The sequence below is a fragment of the Anolis sagrei genome, chromosome 2 (assembly GCF_037176765.1).
Source record: "Anolis sagrei isolate rAnoSag1 chromosome 2, rAnoSag1.mat, whole genome shotgun sequence".
Classification (NCBI taxonomy): Eukaryota; Metazoa; Chordata; class Lepidosauria; order Squamata; family Dactyloidae; genus Anolis; species Anolis sagrei.
Window position 1 is genome coordinate 91494626 of NC_090022.1, and position 21614 is coordinate 91516239.

At 38.0% G+C, this 21614-nt stretch overlaps 1 protein-coding gene across 2 annotated transcripts in view; it reads right to left on the reverse strand.

The window, feature by feature from the left end:
• SEC24A (SEC24 homolog A, COPII coat complex component) overlaps nt 1-21614 on the reverse strand; it is a 41665-nt gene that overhangs the window by 542 nt on the left and 19509 nt on the right. Inside the window, exons 4-22 of one of the 2 annotated variants that reach the window (XM_060765291.2) lie at nt 21018-21098; nt 19494-19645; nt 15529-15701; nt 14414-14516; nt 13325-13451; nt 12937-13046; nt 11821-11933; nt 10850-10968; nt 8980-9035; nt 7988-8194; nt 7623-7743; nt 6978-7136; nt 6432-6605; nt 6134-6244; nt 5125-5300; nt 3877-4014; nt 2137-2241; nt 1897-1989; nt 737-840 (exon numbers count right to left, since the gene is read on the reverse strand). In XM_060765291.2, coding sequence (XP_060621274.2) covers nt 737-840; nt 1897-1989; nt 2137-2241; nt 3877-4014; nt 5125-5300; nt 6134-6244; nt 6432-6605; nt 6978-7136; nt 7623-7743; nt 7988-8194; nt 8980-9035; nt 10850-10968; nt 11821-11933; nt 12937-13046; nt 13325-13451; nt 14414-14516; nt 15529-15701; nt 19494-19645; nt 21018-21098 — 2422 coding nt within the window. The remainder of the gene's footprint in view (nt 1-736; nt 841-1896; nt 1990-2136; nt 2242-3876; nt 4015-5124; nt 5301-6133; nt 6245-6431; nt 6606-6977; nt 7137-7622; nt 7744-7987; nt 8195-8979; nt 9036-10849; nt 10969-11820; nt 11934-12936; nt 13047-13324; nt 13452-14413; nt 14517-15528; nt 15702-19493; nt 19646-21017; nt 21099-21614) is intronic. The other variant, XM_060765292.2, reaches the window with a different exon arrangement.

Here is a 21614-nt window from a genome sequence, read left to right on the forward strand (position 1 = left end):
AGGTTGAGGCACTGCAAATGAGTGCATTGGGAAATGCCATCTGCAGCACTCTTCTTCTCACAAGGCAGATCAAAAACAGGCATCTGGAGTGACCTCTCAGGATCTTGCTTGTCTCAAGGTACCCCAAAATTGGGAAAGAGCTTCAGGTGTCATCTCCCAGCAATACAATTCGCAGTGCCTTAGAAACCCCTTGTTTGTGGTGCTGCCAAGCTGAAAATGGATTTTGAGGTCAGGTTCAAATGTTAACAAGCATAACCATGAATTCCTACCAGTTACACGATTCTAAGTTCACTTTACAATTTTTGTAACAATGCTAGTTTATGTAGTATTTAATCTGCAAAGAGAGAAACTGTAATAAGACAGCTCTTTGAACATAACCTGATGCATATATGGAATTCTCTTTATTCACACCAACATCAGGGACATCTCCATATGTGCAACTGAGCAGCATACAGAAAAATAACTTCCAATAATAAAATCAAAATCCTGTCTATGCAAGAATGTCATGTGTACTACTTAGTACTAGTAAATTGGTTCTTAAGCACTGGATCATCTCTTTCTCCATCTTTATAAGCCATCAAATATTCAGTCCTGCTACACTGCCCCCTTTCTTGTAACTAATACATTTGTATACATACTCTGTACCATAAAGCACGAGAAGTCTGCAACTAAGTTGGGAGGCAGCACTGCAACGTTTTCTCAATCTGCATGCTGAATAGTCCAAAATGGGGCTTACCTTAGTATGTACAATATAGAAAAGAATGGCCTTTGCTCCCTCAGCCATGAGATAAAAGCAAGCACTCTAGAAGATTCAGCTGTGTCAAGTTCTGGAAGATGTGTCTGTTGAGAGTAAAATGAAATTATATTATAGATGTATGTTCAGTTGGGAGCCCCTCCCCCCAACACCAAGTGCTGCTCTGGGACCAGAGTAAAGAGAGAGATCCAAGAAGATATTGTATTTATTTTATTTATTGTATTGTATATTACTTGTAAACCGCTTTGAGTCCCCCTCGGTATGAGAAAAGCGGTATACAAATATTGCAAATAATAAATAAATAAATAAATATTCAGTGCATGGAGCAGCACTACAACACTGATTTACATTCATCTCCTTGAACCTGCAAGATTTATGCCCTTCGTCCATTTGGGATCAGGGAGTGAAAAGGGACAAAACTCTTTTCCAATTGCATTTCTTCTGCTACTACACTGCTATTGTTCTTTTATACATTTAGATGTGTTGTGCTACACACCCTCAGAATTCCTTCAATTGTTCCTCAAGCCTACTCACAATAGAAAAACATCCTCCTAAATCGCCACAATGCTGCTAGAGAACAAGGAGACTGGATGGCCGGAAGTGAAGTTCACTTCAAGAACTGCCCCCTTTTTTCAATCCACATTAGTAATAAGCTATGTGCATACTTGAACACCAAAACCATGCGAAACAACTGCTGGTTTACCTAATGGTAAACCTTTACTGGAAGATACTATTGTTATTGTGCCTGTGCTTATTGTAATTTTTTACATTGTTATGTATGCATGTGTTTTATATTAATATAATGTTATTGTTCGCATTTTCGGTCTGTGTTTTGGTTTTTCTTTATTGTAATTGTTATCTGGGCTTGGCCTCGTGTAAGCTGCTCCGAGTCCCCATTGGGGAGATGGTGGCAGGGTATAAATAAAGATGATGATGATTATTATAGACTCATAAAAAGCATTTAAAGATCAGAACCAGAATGAGTAATGCCATGCATGATGTACACCAGTCATGCAAAACCCTGCAGTTGTTGCTATATATTTGAAGCTTTTTTTCTCTAAGTTGGGAAACAACTAGCACTTTCACTGTGATATGGCAATTTTTTCATCATTTTAGAGTCATAGGTCTATGTATATTCTCACCATATTGTGTGGTATTGATGCATAGTTGGGAACTCCAAGGACACAGTTGATGAAGTTCTGCCCACAATTCTTTCCAATCCATAAAAACATGACCTAATGGACATGGATGATTAGAAAACATTAGCCTGTGCATTTCACTCTCATCTCAACTATTCTCTGACAAAAGACACCCATGAGAAAGAATAATGTAATACATTTACATTTTACATACATTATCAACACTGAAAACAGGTAACTTACAGAGCCAGCATCCATAAGATAAGCACCATCTCTATTTATCTTCTCCACAGACAGCTGAAGAATGGGTGGTTGAGGTATTGTTCTGTCACTGATGTTAAGGGCCCCCTTAAAAATATACAGATTAAATTTGTATTTAAATATACTCACATCTGAATAACTGGCAGTCTGGCTGCCAGACTGTGTATAAAGTACAAATGGGCTGGAAGTCATACCCTGATTAGCAATAAAAATAAAGTTCTTGTTCCTTTCAATGTATATACTAAACCACTTTGAGTCCCCCTAGGGGTGAGAAAAGTGGTATATAAATGCTTCAAATAAATAAATAAATACTATTGTTTGCACAGGTTACTCCCTATCAATGTATCCTCATGATTGGTAGTTTCCTCTTGAAAGAATTTCAGCTTGTAGTACTTTAATTTTATATACTAGAAAACGATTTTAACTGTTAAGTAAAAGTAAAGGTTTCCCCTGACATTAAGTCTAGATGTGTCCAACTCTGGAGGGTGGTGCTCATCTCCATTTCTAAGCTGAAGAGCCGGTGTTGTCTGTAGATGCCTAGGTCATGTGGCTGGTATGACTGTATTGAGCGCTGTTAATCTCACATTTGCATGGTTTGGAACTGCTAGGTTGGCAGAAGCTGGGGCTAACAGCGGGAGCTCACCCTGCTCCCCGGATTCAAACTGCTCCCCGGATTCAAACCTTCCAAGTCAGCAAGTTCAGCAGCTCAGCGATTTAACCCATTGCACCACCAGGGCCCCCCTTTAACTATTAAAATACATGAATATTCAAAGAAATTGCAGCATTTCTTCTTATAAAGCTGTAACTGAAGAGCTGGGTATGATGATTCAGACTTCATCCCTACTGTGTCTGCTAACATCTGCGTTGTATTGATTAGCTGTAAGCTTAAAATTCATTGCAGTTCACAAATCAATCCGAACTTCAATATATGGATCGTGTGCTCTCTGGATTTTTTATGTTTTGAAATATAACTTTAACTCCACACAGAAAGACTGTTGATAAAAATGAAAATTCCTATAACATGAACTGGGCACAATCCATCCGCTTGTCCTATACTGCATGTCTTCACACATGTGGATGGATTCCAGAGGATGGCATAAAGCAACTCCAGAATTTCCACATTCTTCCCAAGGACAAGTTATCATACCATGTTTTAGCACAACAACAGGATGTCCTCAGGGAATTCATGCTAGCAAGGTTCTGGACTGTCAACAGAATACTCCTGCTTCACAGAGAATACCAGTCAGGCTGGGAAGGAGCAAAGAAGAGAAAATATCCCAAGAAGCCTAGTAAGTATCAGGTACTTAAGGCCTCGTCTGCTAAATGAGAGTAAACATAGATGCATACCTGTGTCCAATGAATATGTAGAAAAATAACTGTTAGGGGCCTTAAAGTCATTTTTAACTTATGGCAACCCTATCACAGAGTTCCTAAGCAAGATTTGTTCAGGGATGTGTGTGCCTTTGCCTTCCTGAGGCCAAAAGAGTGTGGCTTGTCTATGGTAATCCAAGCAGGTTTCCGTGATGAATTGGGATTTAAACTAAGGGTTCTGGAGCTGTAGTCCAACACTCAAACTACTACACCACATTGGCCTTCAGAAAAGAACTACTGTAACCTTACTTTTTAAAAAGACTTTTGACAGTAATTCAAGCAAGGCATAATAGCCGGGGAGAGGAGAATGCACTTTGGGTTTGCAGGGCAGTTTTCAAAGAAATCCCTTACCTCGTCTGTGAGATTGTCAATTCTGTACAAACTAGGATGCATCATAAGCATGAGGTACACTAAAGGTTGGTTTTTCACTTGACACATAGTAAAGATGCGTTCGTCCAAACGAGTGTTTGTCCCAGTTTGGAATGCTTTCTGTGAACAAAAAAATTACAGCATTGACTCTGTTACTAGGAAAGTTAAAGGCAAAGGTAAAACTGAATATGTCCTAGTAAATATGTGATTTTAGGCACTTGGTTTATCTCTGAGTTTAAAGCAGCATGAATACCAGTGAACCAATAGAAGCCAACAGCCAATGTGAAACAGTTATTGCTAGGTTTGTTGTTTTATGTAGAGCATAGTTTTATTTACTATGCTTTACATGGTATTCCCTGTAGTCACCTACGGATGTGAGAGCTGGACCTTAGGGAAGGCTGAGAGAAGGAAGATCGATGCTTTTGAGCTGTGGTGTTGGAGGAAAGTTCTGAGAGTGCCTTGGACTGCGAGAAGATCCAACCAGTCCATCCTCCAGGAAATAAAGCCCGACTGCTCACTGGAGGGAAGGATACTAGAGACAAAGTTGAAGTACTTTGGCCACATCATGAGGAGACAGGAAAGCCTAGAGAAGACAATTATGCTGGGGAAAGTAGAAGGCAAAAGGAAGAGGGGCCGACCAAGGGCAAGATGGATGGATGGCATCCTTGAAGTGACTGGACTGACCTTGAAGGAGCTGGGGGTGGTGACGGCCGACAGGGAGCTCTGGCGTGGGCTGGTCCATGAGGTCACGAAGAGTCGGAGACGACTGAACGAATGAACAACAACTTGATAAATAGACCTAACTATTTTTACCTCATGCTATAATGTAAGATTTCAGGAAGATATATAGAGAAAAGTAAATTAAAACACTACAGAATAATGTAAAATGATTTAGAAGTTTAAGCAGTAGAAAATCATACAACTATACAGATTCAAGCCAACATCTTTAGACACTCCCCACCGTGGCATTTCAGATTCTTAACTTTGTCAAGTGTTACTCTAAAGCAGGCTTGCACAACAGGCAACTCTCCAGGTTGCCTGTTGCGCATTTTTGGCCTCCAACTCCCAGAATTCCTGTCCATTGGACAAACTAACTAGGGTTTCTGGGAGCTGGAGGCCAAAACAGCTGGAGAGCCACAGGTTGTGCAGGCCCTCTTTAAGACTAATGGTGCCATCTGTCTGCAGAATATGTTTATTCTATGCCTATTGAAGTTTAATATTGGTTCTTACCTGTTTCAAGAGGGCCAGTACATACAGTGGAAAGAGACGTAATGAGACAGGGGCCATGAGACCAGGCTGTTGAATGGTAAGGACAGAGGAACGGTAGGCAGAGAGAGAATCTATGACAGCATTCACCAATGCATCTCGAGCATCACTCAGACTAGCGGAAACCGACCGGTCAACAGCTGAAAAGAAACATGTAATGATGACTTTCATTAGCAAGACAAGAAACAGAGCATAATCTAACAGCTGCTTAAGTGCTTCACTCTCATACATATGCATATACAGTATATCTAATAAAAATAGAATGAATGCAAACCAATACTGCAGAAAACCGGCTCTTCACACACTAATTTTTTGTTCTATCCAGTGAACAACGTAACACTATGTAACAAAATTTGATTTTCTTTTTGTTCCTAGTTTGAAAGTGTTGTTTCCTGTTTAATTGTGAGGTAGGTAAAGGTAAAGGTTTTCCCCTAGCATTAAGTCTAGTCTTGTCCGACTCTGGAGTTTGGTGCTCATCTCCATTTCTAAGCCGAGAGCCAGCGTTATCCATAGACACCTCCAAGGCCATGTGGCTGGCATTACTGCCTGGAGCGCCGTTACCTTCCTGCCGGAGTGCAAAAACATTTGCATGTTTTCGAACTGCTAGGTTGGCAGAAGCTGGGGCTAACAGCGGGAGGTACTTACTTTGAAAGTAATTGTTATACTCCAGAAACTTTGTGTGGCTGCCACAAACTATGTTGAATTGGCTGAGACTCTTAAGAGATACTCACTGAAAAACTATAGCAAAATGTGCTGCAGGATGTCTCGCAAAAACAGAGGTTTTGCTATTTAATAAACCTTTTCCGTGTTTTTGCAATAGAACCAATTAGGAAATCATGTAACATAATATCCCCTTCAATCCAAACCAAAACTTTTTTCACTGCCTTTATTCTCTCAAGAACAATGTAGTGGCAATCAAAGATCATTTTCTCAGACAATATTATGTGATTTAACCCAATGGTTAAGTACTTACCCATATTGGCTAAAAGCCCAGTAATTGCTTGCACATCAGCTCCCAGATAAACATCACTCAACTGACTGACTACTGGTAAACACAGGGTATGGACACGGATCCTCCGTTCACCTGTACAAAGAAGCAATCCATAGTTTCTGAACAGCATTTAACAGAGGTGTGCAGATTATATGTTAAAACTATACAATTCATTGAAGACATACTACCAATTCATTTGGCTACCAGATAACATGGGTCAAGAAATATGATCTCATGAGGGCCATACTTCCGATGGCACTGGATATAACAACACACTTACCTTTACTAGAGGTATATAGGAGGGCTGACTGGAAGCAGACCACTTGCATGTCTGTCAAACTCTCCTCCACTGACATTTGCACAGCATATCCTGCATCAGGGTTCACGTTAGGTAAAGACAGCAGGTCTGTTGACCGTACAAAGAAGTTGCCGTGGAAGGTGTGAATAGAAAGGCCTTGGGGGAGAAGAGAATCGATATTTTAGGAAGACTTTCAACCAGATGTCAAACTGATTCTACAATTATCCTTCATTGAAGACATTATGAATACATATCTTAACACACAGCAAATACGTGAATCAGTGTTGTTTCTTTTCTGGAATCTAGGAAAACATAGGGGCCACCCACACATTTACATAGGTCCCCAATATTCAAAATGCCTAATGCACTCCCATGAAACACCAACTTACGCTGAATGGCATCTTCCATTCAATTAAGTAATTCTATGGAATTCTATCACTTCACAATTGACAAATTCATTTGCTGTGTACTCATTAAGACAATGATGGAAGCACCATTCTAATATTGCCAAATAAAATGGTGTCTAACCTTTGGTACACCTGATCCGCATGACAGCCTCAAAACCAATCTTCCGTGTCAAGTATCGCTTAAGTTCTTTCTGCAGTTTCTCCACTAAAAGAGGATTGTGCTGATGATGATAAGACTGGTAGTAATAGACACTACCAGCAGAATATCTCGATATACATCCTAGAAAAAAAATGTGTAGTGGTGAATACAGATGCTTGATTAATTTTCTGGAATTAGAACATCTTAATGAGGAAACGTCAAGTGTAATGACTGACCCTTAGGAATTTTCTTTATGGAAAAATAATTTCTCTATGTTTCATATACAACTTCAGCCAAAAAACATATTATTTTATTTAAATAAAAACTGAACTTCAAATTAAGAAAGAAGAGGTTAACAATAAATGCAAAAAATACCATCCAACATAGTTATTATTAACATTTCTTAAACAGATTCTACAGTAATAGTGTCCGAAAGTCTATGCAAGGATATTCAGATGCCTATAAACTGTTTTCAATAATCTCTTTCTTGAAATTGTGTAAGTATTATATTCTAGTCAGAAGCTCCACTAACTATGAATTTTTGCTATTTAACATTTGTTGTTGTAGAAACTGTTGATTCCCCTTTACTTATACAACCCTGCCCCATAAATGGTGAGAATGCCTTACCCAATGAAGCCAAGTCAGAGTACTGCCCACTGAGAAGGAACAAGTCGACGGCCACCTGCTGTCCTGAGCAATCCAAGGCCAATTTTTTATAGAAATCAGTTGATGGTGTTAGATGTATATCCTGTTTAGAGAATCAAAATGAGCTACTCCAAAATACAACAACAAGAACAAGAGAGTCTGAAAAACCACCAATGATTCCCAAGAAATGATGCAGTAATCTGATCATTTCTAAAATGAATGAGAACTGGGCTTCCTGGTAGCCATTATCAAATGTGTGTGTGTTTTTTAAAGTGCTAATATAATCAATTAACCAAATTTTATTTTAAGGAATATTTAAAGGTAACGTGGGACACGTGTTTGCTAACCTTTGCAGATGCTTTTTGGTTAGGTTCCTCTCGAGGTTTAAGTGCCCCCATTCCTACAGATGGGAGCTGTGTCTGGAATACGGAAATCCGGCCACCAGTAGGAGACATCAGTTTAAAGGCAGCCTGTAAGGCAGGTCCCAGAGCACTCTGAGTTTCCAAAGAATGGGTAAACATCTGAGGCAACGTTTTCAATAAATCTTGGATTAGCTGAAGGAAAACAAAAGATTTTTTTAAAAAAAAAAAATCATACAGATCAGAATTTGCAAAATGCATGCTGAATAAACAAAATTCCCACCACCTTATTTGCCACTTTCTTGTATCACCAAAAACTCCAAGCTCTCCGAGTGGCTCATAAAACAGAGCTAAAAATTATGAAACTTAAATAACAATATGGTGAAACAAAGTACAGCAGTACAAATATAGTTTTTAAATATAGCTTTCTTCAAAGCTGAGAGATCTAAAAAATGTGGGAAAATAAACATTCTTCATTTGATGCCTAATTACCAACAAGCAGTAACCTCCTGGAAATGCTCAAAGGTCTACTTCAGTTTGAAAACTGGTATTTCTGAATATTAAGCAGTGCACAGGGTGCATTCTATTTAAGCCCCTAATTTTTGAAAGCGCCAGAGAGGCTGAGGGCCACAAAGACGCTCCTTAGGGGGGAAAGGGCTAGACCCCATTACTTTAAACAAATTTATCAAAATTAATTATTTCAATTAAAAAGGAGAGATATTTTCCTAGTTATTATCTTAGTTCCTTGAATCATGTGTGAGGTCTGACATCTTTCCCCACCGCAAGACAGCAATTACTGAACAGTCAATGGTATAAGAACTTCAACTCTCTCGCTATTTTCAATACATCTGTACAAATCAAATGGAGGGGAAAGACTTCTAAGATATGCTAGCCTCATATTATAAAGGTAAAAAAAGATAATATGACATAACTTGGTGTCAGCTATTTAAGATTTATACTTGCCTAAACTGCACTCTTACCTCTTTGCTTTCATTTAAGTTTACTAATAGATTCTCTGGCATTGGTATAAAGATATCTGCAAGAAATATATAGAAAGAAAAATGCTGTGAAAGCTATCTGAATTGACTATTATGGAAGCATTAATATTTCCCCAACAATTAACTTACTTAGCACTTGCATGTGCGTATTGTTTGGAACACAAAACAATCCATGCAGAAAAGAGAGAATAAAAAAGGGATTGCATACTTTTTTTCTATCTGCAGACATTAAACTATATAAAATGCCCCAGTTCAGTATATGGCAAACTAGAAAAACCTGCTGATTTAGCATTTTCCCTATATACATAAGGGGGAAAAAGTAAAGCATTAACATAGACATCCTTTTTGGTATATAGGTAGAAAATATTTAACATATTCTCTAGTTAAAGGTAGGGTTGGCAAATTGGGTGTTCTACTCAGAAGGAAGTTCGCCAATATTAATGACGAGTACATTTAGAGGAGGAGGAAAACATCGGGAAAAAGCCAACACAACCAAGAAAAGCCATTTAAGTGGGAAAGTGTATGATCAGATAGGGATTTCTGAACAGCCCTAAATGAACCAGGGAGAAATATGTGTTCAAGTATCTTTTTTTTACCCAAACCCTACAAGGTTAATCTGTTTTCATGCTTGAATCTTAGACCAGAACACCATGATTAATCCAACTTTGTACTCTAAACCACATTTCTATGGAGAATACACCAAAGAGATACCCAAAGGTAGTATCTACATCCCATGGGAGGCAGGGGTGGAGGGAAAATAATTACCTAGTTAAGTGAGCTACTGAAAAACTATTCTGTGTAAGGCAGTGTCTGCAAAAGCAAAAGTCCCAAAAGGCTCTCTGAAATTCCAGCTTGTGCCATTGATTCTTCAGAACATGAGAAGGATGAGGACAAAAAGGAAGGGAACACCAAAGGCTGAAGAAGTGAAAACAAGATTTCCTTTTTAACAGAAAACTCTGATCCAACCAAAGTCTCTTGTGGCACTGTCCACAAAAACAAAAAAATTATATAAAGACTTTGCGCCAAGATCAGGATACAAAAGGAATCTTGAATCCATAGCACAGCCACTTTAGAAAGCAAATAAGCTAAGGAGAAGCATAAATAAATGACTAAACAGGGACTTCCAGATAACTAAATAGGGATAACTAAAAAGGCACTTCCATTATATGATCTAGACTTGTGATTAAGTTTATGACCTGCAGTTCCCTGTACACTGTGGGAAATATGAAATGAAGTAGCAGATACATTGAATTATCAAGGAGAATCTCTCTTAAACACCCCTCTTTTGCAGGCCCTAAGACCAAAAGGTTGTGAGGAATGGATTGAAGGAGCAGAACACTTGAAATAATGTGTAAAGTGCTCTCCTCCCTTTTCCACTTTGGATGGGATGCTGGGGGTCAAGTAAGCAAGATGGCCTCTTTGAAACTTTCCAGCAACTAGCCTACTATGCCACAGACCTAATCAGAACATCTCCCTTTTCCAGCTAATTAGGAGTATACAGATAGAGTAACAAAAAGAAAATCTAAGGATTTAAATAAATATTTCTGGCTTCACTCTTGTCAAGGGCAGAGACAAAAACTGAGTGTTAGAGGAGCTGTGTTCTCCTCATAAGGAATATCAAACTTGCTGACTATGCCTTTGACCAGAGAAAGTGTTACCACTTTTCACACCGGCTTCCCTTCTATGTCACCAAGAATCATCCTGTACAACCCTCCCATAAGGTATTAGATTTGCCTTTTGAGGTAGTAGAATTTTGCCACCGATGGATTAATGCTCCAACTTAAGTTTGTATATATTAGGAATTATAAAGTCAATTCCGTAAATCTACAGCTATTGATTATATTTTACTTACCATCAATATCTGAAACTATTAACATTTGAGGCTGAGAGAGACCTTCCTGAAGGCTATAGAAATGGATTGTGCTGTCAAATGTTATGAAGCCAATTTTTGTTCTAGTGTTTCCAGGGAGACTGAAAAACAAAACACAGAAATATAACACCATGTTTAATAACCTCCAAGTACAAATCCCTATCAAATTGATATATGTTCTATGGGCTGATTTTTTTTCTTTTTTGGTGTGCAATGTAGTACATGTGAGATAAATATACTACCTATTTCAGCACACACAGTTATCAAACTGATATTCAGATTTATTCATTGACTATAATTTCATGCTGGTATTCCAGAAATACAATAAATAACTATGCAATGTTCTATGAAGAAGAAGAAATATCAATTGGATAGTGCAAAGTTAAGGTACTGGTTACACCAGAAATACTAATTACCTTAATAATAGGTTGTCTCTCCAATCTAGGTGTTCCTTACATTGCATTCATAGTTTGAATTTTACACTTTAACATTCAGTATGAAAACACAAAGTATCAACATTCTTTATGTTTTAAAGCAAAATATACTGTCGTCGTCCCCCCCCCCCCAATATGAGTACTTCAAGATGAAGTGCCAGACATTTGGAACAATCCACCACATCTAGTACTTTCTACTTCACTTTGATGTGTGCAAAGCAAGAGTTGGAATCCTGCAGTTCTCCAGAAGCCATTGGACTTCAGCTTCCAGCATCCCTCACCAATGACTATGTTGGCTAGGGTTTTCAGTCCAATAATAGCTCAAAAGCTGCATGATTCTCACTTTTGCTGTATACTTAAGGACACATATCCTAGAGATGGCACTTTGAAACTGCATTAATTTATCAGTTCAAGTCACTGGAAAGTCATTGAAAATTACTTTTTTGAACTCAGCTTAAAATTACATAGCAATTTAAAACCTTTTGAAATCTGAAAGGATGAAATCTCCACAGGACTTACAATTCTAGATTGTCCAACAAGGTCTTGCATACAGTGTTCAAGTATCCTGTTTCTATTGCATTGTGAGACACATCAAAAACAAAAAGGTACACAGGAGGCTGAGGGGGACGGAGCTGAAAAAAGAAACAGTTACCTTCATTTAAGATTGTGTTTAAATCCAATCCTAGTCAATTTTTAGTTAGAGATGCTCATTCTAAAAGTGTAGACTCATTTTGCTGTGAGAGAAACTTGGAATGGCTAGCTATTACTCATCCCTTGATAATATGCATACTAGAAAAAGTAGTCTTATTTTTTTTAGTAAGACTACTGAGTTCTTTTCAGTAAGGCTATTGAGGATGCCTGCCATAAATGTGCGCAAAACATCAGGAAATAATGCTTCTGAAACATGACCATACAGACCGGAGAACCCACAGCAATCCACTACTGAGATCAATTGTTACACCTCCAAAGTAGCAGGAAAGCTAAGGGCTTGGAGACCTGACGGGGAAAATACGTCATAAAAGTGAACACTTTTAGTTCTCCAGAATACTTCAGTAGAGGATATGGTCCAGAGAGCAGAAAAATCAACCAATGAAAAAAATCTATGCAAGATGTAACTATTGCCCATAGTTTAGATCAAGGACAAAATGAGTATTTCCAAACTGAACTAATTTGCGACTACTAGGCATTACAGATATCATGATTACACAAAAATGCAATCTAGAACCAGCTGGAAGGTTCCGTCGCAGATCTGGGAAACTTCAAAACCATGTCTCAGCACAGGCAAGTGCTCTGCAAAAATAATACTGGGACAAGCTAAACAAACACAACCCTTCACAGGTAATAAACAAAGTTATCTGAACTGTAACTTAAAATTATTGGGATGAATTGTCAATTATTGTTTCTTGAGAAGTACCTAAATAAACTTGACACTGCACATAAGACAAAGAGACAAAGGAAAAGGAATTGGATGTATTCCCACTTGCAAGGGGAGGGGAACAAACGGATTTCCAGAAATCGATGAACTGAAACTCTTTATCATTGCTCCATGCTTTACCATCATGTAAAGAGCCCCAGATCCTCCCAGCCCCCTTATACTGGATGGTTTATCTATTGGAGGTTGCAGAAGAATCTCACCATGTATTCAGAAGGGGCCATAAACTCAATGGTTGCATTCTGAACTTCGGGTCTTTTATGTGGTTCTCCATAAACTCTTGTCACAGGATTATACATAAATTCTTCTGGAACTGCAAGAGGAAATTACTGCACTTTTACTGCAAGGTGTAAGTACACCAAGGATTACAATGTTTTAGACATAACAAGTATGGTTAGTATTCTCTTTTTAAAAATTAAGTTTTTATATAGCACAAATCTCCATAATATTACAGCATGACATTCATACTAGTATTAGAAACTAAGAACCACAAACAATTAATGTCACATGAAGACAGAGAGATAAAATATGTACATCAAATATTTTGAAAACTAATTTAGTGTCTTTGTGCTCATTTACAATGAAACTCACCATCATTTACTCTATAACATAAGTTGCATTTCCATCTCCTTTGATCAAGAAAGCTGACAAAAGGATTGATATAGGTTCTGCAGCTACGACATCTCACAATTGTACTGGAGGTTACCACAGGTAATTGCTGTGAGAAAAAGGAATTTGTAAGTCTTATGTTAGGAATCCATCTTGGGTTACTTGGATATCTGCCTATGAACAGCAGACTAGTCTACTTGTAAATAATACTTATTAAATAGACAAAGACAGCCTAAGTAATATATCTTACAAGTTATATTAAATCACACATATATGTTATTAAAAGGAATTAGTTATGGGAAAGAAATGCTAAAGTAACTATATTTATTACAACTGATGTCGCCATTATTTCCCAAAATAATCAAGTAACTATTCCCCAGCCTAGAAACCTTCAGCCTATTTGCATGCAGAAACCATCATAGTCCATTAAAATCAGGAAAGGGCAGATTTTGAAGGGACACTTGCTCCGATTTGTAGATTATGCCTCACAGAATTAACCTAATACAATACAGGTTTTGAAGACTTGAGAAAGGCACACATTTGTTACCAAAACATAGATATACAATGTCTAAAAGCAGAGCGTTCACAGCTAAAGAAACTGTTTCAAGTCAACCTTTAAAGTGTCATCTTGAAGGGAATGCAGTTTCTCTAGGGTGAAGCAAAAATGCATATCTAAAACAGCACATTATCATGTTTTGGAGAATTATGAGTCACTGAGTAATGCCCCCTGAGCACAGAATTTGATTCCTTACTTTATATTTAATTCAAAGGACATATAATGTGCCAAAGGGAAACATTAAGATTTGAGATTCCTCAAAAGCAAGATGAATCCAAGACTTCCAGTCCTGCCTTTTAGGGACTGCTCAAAGTAGTCAGTGCACTGCAGCAAACTTTGCCTTGATTCAATCATGAAAATATGAATAAATCTCTGTGAGGAGGTATCTGTGCAAAGAGCACATTCAAGGTCCCCCAGATATGGTTTGGAAGATTGTCTGATGTGGCTGCTGAAGGAACAGCCTTATTTGGAAAGCCAACACCTCAACCCCTTTAGTGTTCAGTAACATATCATACCGACAGGTCTTTGAAAGGATGAAGCAGGAGCCCCAAAGGAAGTTTGGCTTTGTTCAGTAAGGCCTGAGTTTGAGGAATGTTAGTCAAGGTACATCGGAATAACCTACATGAGGGACAAAGGGTTAAAGTCACTATCAATTACGGGCATTATCCATTCCTGGCCTGCACTGGTGTTTTCCATATATTTATCAAAATCACATCTTAGGAAGTATTTCAATCCAACACTAAATATTAATATCTGAAGTGTGAAGCTTGCCCAGATTGTCTTACTCTGTATTTGCAAATAAGTCTACTTGAAAAACAGTAATAGTCTGTAGGCAGGTTCTCAACCAATCTCTTATTTCAAATCCAGCATGAGCTTCCAATGGACAAAAGGTATCCTTCCACCACAGAAGGATATTGAACTAGCAGAGTATTTCTACTTGCAGCCTGGAAAAAGTGTTCTTCCCTGCCCCCATAGAGTGCCTTACGTGTCCAAAAAATCTGCTCCAGAGAATTGGCTGGAATAGCATAGGAGATGGTAATGAGGACTCCAGAATAGGGTTTTGTTTAGCTGTACACTGCAATAATATTTGAAAATAGTTCGAATATCTCATTTCCACCTCACTTCAGCAGCTATGCAATTCTTCTGTCCTTTCCACTGCTTCTCCTTGGTCAGACTAAAGAGCTCCTGATGAGCTTACATCCTAACAGTCACACCATGGACACCAATGGCTGAAAAGGTCTGCCATAGATAACTTTGTCTAGAGTGGACATTATCCGTAAGGTAAACTTGGTAGACTTTACAGCTTCAATGCAGAGCATTCCCCACATATAATCTGTTTACAGCTGCCAACAATGAATAAATGGCAAGTATTCTACTGAATAAGAGTAGAGAACTTTGTTCCTTCATGTGCCTGGGATGCAGCCAACGGGGGCAACTATCAGTGCATTTGAACTTGTTTTCTTGATTTAAGCTTGCTAAATGAACCAAAATTACTTGTTCATTCCAATGATGTTAAGTCACCTTATTTTCTTTTACTTGCCTTTGCTATAGACATTAGAAACGAATAGAAACAATATTTGAACAAAAACAAGACACATGAAACTCAGATACTTAAAAAAAAACCCCTTACTCTGGATTACAGTTGAGCTTCTGGATATCTTCATGTAAGTTTGGAATAGGAGCTTGCAAGGGGGTTGGAGGAAGAATATTTCTCTCTTGAAGGAGGTTGATAGGTCTTAATCCTTCTGGCTGAAGGCTTAGTCCACCCATTGATGTCGCCAAAGCATTTGTTCCCAAACCAGGCTAATGGAAATAACATCACAAAGTTAGCCTGTTTGAATAATATCAAAGCCCACTCATACATACAAACACAATTGTTAGAATAATATTTTCTAGCTGTGTAAATATTAAGTACATGTACAAATCATTTACACTAGAATGCATATGCCACAAAGCAGGCTGAAGAAAGCTGGCATGCCATTTGCACCAAGGACCAAATAGGCTGAATCTTCTGCAAAAAGAAATTGGAAAATACTTTTTAAATAGTGAAAGCTACATACTTCCACTACAATTACTTTCTTTTGGGAGATTTTAAGAATGTCAGCAAAGAATAATCTAGGCAAATTACACCTCTGATTTCCACAAAGTCTGATCTTGGCAGCTAAGTAGGCCAGCTCCAGTTAGTACTTGGGATGGGAAATTACCAATGAAGGCAATGCTCTCTGAATTCCCTTCATTTTCATGATAAGACTTCTTTCCCACAGCACAAACCAATATTTACAGTTTTATACTATGTAATGGAAGAATTAGATGTTCTGTACTTCCTGCTGGTTAGGAGCAAACTCATAGATGCAAAATGTATGGCAATTACAAATTTCCTCTATTAGCATTGGCTTGATATTTCATGTGATATGTCATTTGCAGAGAAGGGAAGACAACTAAAGGAGAGTGCCATTTGCTCCTTCTTAGGGAGGTATAGAAGTCCTCTTATTCTGGCAAATGCTTTATCTGCAGACCAGCTTTTCTGATTTTTTTAAAGTCATAATCACTTCTAGTTCAGTATTTCCCAGAGTAGGGCATTCTACATCTTCAGGAATGCAACTGTCATCTTGTATGACCAAGGGGGGAGGGGGGGGGGTTGTGCCAGCTGAAGTGCAAAACAATCTGAGCACAGCAAATTGGGGAAGGCTGTTTTAGCTGGTGGCATGACAGTACATTGTATGATCCAGAAGTCATGATCCAGGGAGAAAATCTGTTTTTGTTAAAAACATTTGCAGTACAGATACAATACATGGTAGGAGAACTTCCTGGCTGTAAGAGCTCTTCAGCAGTGGAACTCTCTTCATCAGAGTGTGGTGGAAGCTCCTTCCTTGCAAGTTTTTAAACAGAGGCTGGATGGCCATCATTAGGGGTAGTTTAATTGTGCTTTTCCTGCATCATAGGGGGTTGGACTGGATGACTCCTGGGGCTCTTCCAACTCTATTATTTTGCCCCATTCCTTATCTTCTTGTCCGATTTTTCCTCGGGCCTATAAACTATTATTTTCCACCTCTGCAATATGGCATAAATACACAGATGCTTCCAATTAATTGTTGCAGAATTCTCTGAATGCTGCCTCTTTGTGGTTTTTTATTCTAATAAACATTTGAAACAAGCAGAGAGATAAGACTTTCCAGAGAATCTGAAGTAGAAAATTCTGAAGTTCTAGCTCAGTTGAACTGCTACCCATTTTATTATTACATACACCTGTAACTGAATACATTTATCATCAACCAGTTCTCATCTGATTCTCTTAACAATTATATCACACTGGACATTAGCTAAAAAGTGGGAGAAAATGCTTGCTTTATTCTGTTGTTGGCACTGTGCTGTGAGTCCCTTTGCGGAGGTCGAGAAAGGACGGGATACAAATGCCCTAAATAAATAAATGCTACCATACACTCAAGCTCTTCTTAATGATGAAGTTCAGACGTGCCTGTACGCTTCTTGGGAAGTCTCCCATTCAGACATCACTAGCATGGTTTTGGAACCATATAGAGAACAATTCTAAGCATTTGAAAGCTCACAACAGTAGTGCTCACAATTATATATGTTTAGAATTGAAGCTTTAGCGTATTTAGGCTATAAACGATAACATTTGAAAAATACACAATATTATACATAAATGTTGCACCTGCCTTTTCAGTCTTTCAGAATATCTTTAAATGCATTTGCTTTAACTGGCCTTCTCCTAAGAATTTTATTGATCTGCTTGATGCAAATGTTTCACTGCATGACTGATTGTAATCTTTGCATTTAGTAGTGCTCTTATAGTTTGAGATATATTCATTTTTAAATTATTAACTGGAAGTTAATCGATATTTATGAATTTTGTAAAATGTGTTGACACTAAAGGTGGCATAGAAGAATCGATAAATACATTAATAGATTTCACATATGAAATCTGGATGGCAGTAATGATTATCCATCATTAAACTAAAGGAAGACACAGGTAAAATGTGGGATAAAAATAAATATGATGATAATGATGATTTGAGCATACAGATGTATGGATAAGAGTGTATTGGGGATGTTATTTTATTCCCATTTTAACTTTGGCTACAAATCCCTCTGGCAGGCAGTTCCCAGCAGGTTAGCTGTGGAAGCGTACAGTACTTGGGACTGAAAATGTATTCCTTATCATTAGCATACAGTAAAGCCAACAACTAAATCAAATGAAATACAATGCAAAGTTTGTTGTGAAAGGGTGGTGAGATAGAGCAGCTACTACCCTCATGTAACAAGCACAACTGCAATGTAGATTATTGCAGATAAGGCAGATGTTACAGTAAATCACAAGCAGACATTTCATCTTTCCTTAGACCTTGTCCTGTAAAAAATATGGAGTATATTGGAGTGCTTGTTTGCTAATCCAGCCAGAAGCACAAATGTGAATATAACCTCAGCAACCCTGTCTTGTTTTATAATTTCAAGATTGGGACTGTATCAAAATAGCACACAGTCTTCTTTCCACGCAGCACCCAAGTGCTCAGGAAAGTTATAGCACATGTTTATTAACTCTGAATCACAGAACCACTCATCAAGAGACCTGTCCAAGGTCACACAGCAAGCTTCATAACTTCACAGCTCAGCAGCAATTTGAACTCTGCCTTTCTTAGCCAAAAACAACACTCTCTTCCACATTCACATGCTTCATACAGCGAACAGATCAGCAGTCATCCTCACTGAAGTATCACCTGCCTCATTTTTACAGCCCTGCCAACATCCTACTCCTCACTCATCCAAGCCTCTGCCAACGCTCACTACAGATTCATTTTCAGTTTCATCTTTGTTCTCTGCACCTGATACGCGTACACATATAATTTCTCTTTCGTGTCTGTTCATCATTTTGGTAGACTACTGGAACGTTCTTTGCTATATTTCTTCATTTTCACTGACCCAGAATGTCCCAGCTAAGTTCATACTGTCACTTTGTACCTTAATCTACTTTATTTCCTAATTTCCGATCATGCTCCCATATCATCAACTTTGATGTACAAAAACTGCTCACAACACTCTTTCTGTTCTCCTTTATTTTACTCACTATTAATCTCTCCCCACACAAACCTCAATTTTTGCTGTTTTCTTTTGACTCTTTCCACTCATCCCTTTGCACCATGCTGCCCACCAGAAGAACAGAACAGACATCTATTGTTCTCTGCTAATTTTCCTCTTTACAGCCAATTATTTAAAGCTTTCCCCAAATCTCCCTAGTTAAAATTTATGTATACAGATTGAGTATCCTCATGTGGAATTTCAAAATACTCCAAAATCCAAAATCATCCATATGGGTGGCTGAAACTGTGACACATTTGATTTCTGATGATTCAGTGTACACATACTTTATTTCATGCATAAAAAACTATTTTTAGCTTTTTAACCTATTTAACTCTTTAATGGTTTAGATGTTTTCAACCTATATGAATTATTTCCATCACTGTAAATTGTTTTGATCCATTTATACTGGCTTTTTCTTGTATGCTGCCCTAAGAACTCATGATATAAGATGAGATATAAATACTCTGGTAAATGAAAAAATAGTTAAAACCAGTTTACCTGAGGGAACTGCTGTGGTGCACTTGGATACGGCATTCTTGGTCCTCCAGGGGAAGATGTATTTTGGTAGCCGGGTGGCAAGCTGGGATAAGCACTTCCAACATGTCTATTCATTTTAAGATTCTGAGGAGCTGAAGGGGTATATGTGGTTGCTAAAAGAAGAATGCACTCATTAAAAAGAAAGAAACAGTACACTTTTGTGAATTTAATTGTTCCCATTACTGACAAAAATACCTTCAATGTATAAGGCTATTTATGTATATTGGAATCTATTTATTATAACAGAAATGAAACTATGAAGTCTGCAGAAGCATTTTGTGCAGCCCTCCAAGACTACTGTCACCTCACCTCACCATCTTGGGGTGTGTGTGGGGGGGGGGGGGGGGGAGAGCAGAATCACATCTCTAGAAGCGTTTTCTATACTATATAGCATCTGCTTGTCTCAGAACTTTTAGTGGCAAAGTGGGGCCAGGAAATTGGTAACTTTTACAGAACTTTTATGTGATATCTGCCACCAAATATATGTGACAGATTTCCAGGTTGGGCCTACACATCCAAGCCTTGGAATTCTGCAACTCACTCTGCCTTTGTCCACCCCACTCCCCAAATATTCTTTCATAGTGACCTCTTATAGGTGGGATCTAAGGCTGTAGTGGTGGGTTTGCTATGATTATCATGAACTCACCTTCACCAAAATAAAAAAGAACAGAGACGGAGGTAAAACAAACAAGGGCACGTTTATCGAGACACATTAAATATAGAAACCCTTGAACTTTGAAGCAATTACAGCTCCCTAAAGTATAGGCAGCTCTTTCACTTGACTATTGTTTCCGTTTTTGCTCTTCCCTATTTTTGTCAAATCCAAAATCTGTTTGATTCTCAAAGATAAGTTTCTGCTTTGTGTAATTTCTCTTCTCCTGCAACCCCTATTACAGTTTCCCTGACATATGATTGACTGCACTCTGCCAGACCAGTGCTTCCTTCACATCCTTCTTCCTCCTCCAGGTGCATCTTTTAAAGCTCCAAATAGCATTGTTGGAAATGACTTTCCAAAAACAAGGCAGGAGGGACCTTGGACCCTCCACATTCCTGTCCCACCTGGCTCCCCATCCCACATATTAATAATATAATCCACATATAGGCATTCAAGTCACATGTCTTTGGGAATTTCTCAAACATTTAAGGAAGACACAACTATAAACACAAATTGTCATCCATAACTGCCTGGCAATCACTATGCTGTTGCTAAAAACAACCCGTCAGTGTTTAAGAGTGTCTAGTTTTTGTATAACATATAAACTATATGTTATGTTTGTCTTTAACTGCAAACAAGATTTCTGAATTCAGTGTTTCACTTTTTTAAAAAAACTTAAGGATTATCTGGATTAAACAGAGAGATTTACACTGGTTGTCTGAAATAGTTAACTCCTTTTTTATTTATTTTACTGAAGCAAATGCGTTTTTACAGAGGCCATCAAGAAGTAGCAGTACAGAAGTTAACAAGGTGAAGAAATAAGGTCTTACCCAGGAAACCTCCTCCTTCTATTGTATCATAATTGTTTTGGACTAATGAGCCATCACTAGCAGCACATGTAGCATCACCTGCTAAGGAAGTCAGCTGTCAGTAACAGATTTCAATCCAGTCACTCAGTAATTCTCCCTTTATGGCAGATTGCCGTGACATTCTATGCAGTATAAGCAGTTCAACATTTTGCATAATGATTTTGTGCCCAGAATACAAAACACTGCAACATATTTTGAGGAGATTTTCTTAACCTAGAATAGTTCTTCTGTAATCTTACAACACACTTTTTCCATCTCAAATAAAACAATATCCTTAATTCTTTGGGCTGGCTTTCTGCAGTATCTTTTCAACAAATAACTGAAACTTATTTTCTAGTACATAAACAGATAGACAATGAAAGTATAATTTGGGAAAACTGGTCTTTGTGTCGTAAAAGAACAGAAGTAAACATTTTAACCTTAAAAATCCAGTGTAGAAGGTTCGTGAAACTTGCACTTAAAAGTTGATGCTGAAAGAGATCTACCTCTGTAGACCAATATGGGAATTAAACATATCCACATACGCCTACTCTGGCTTATTTTAATAGCAAATAAATG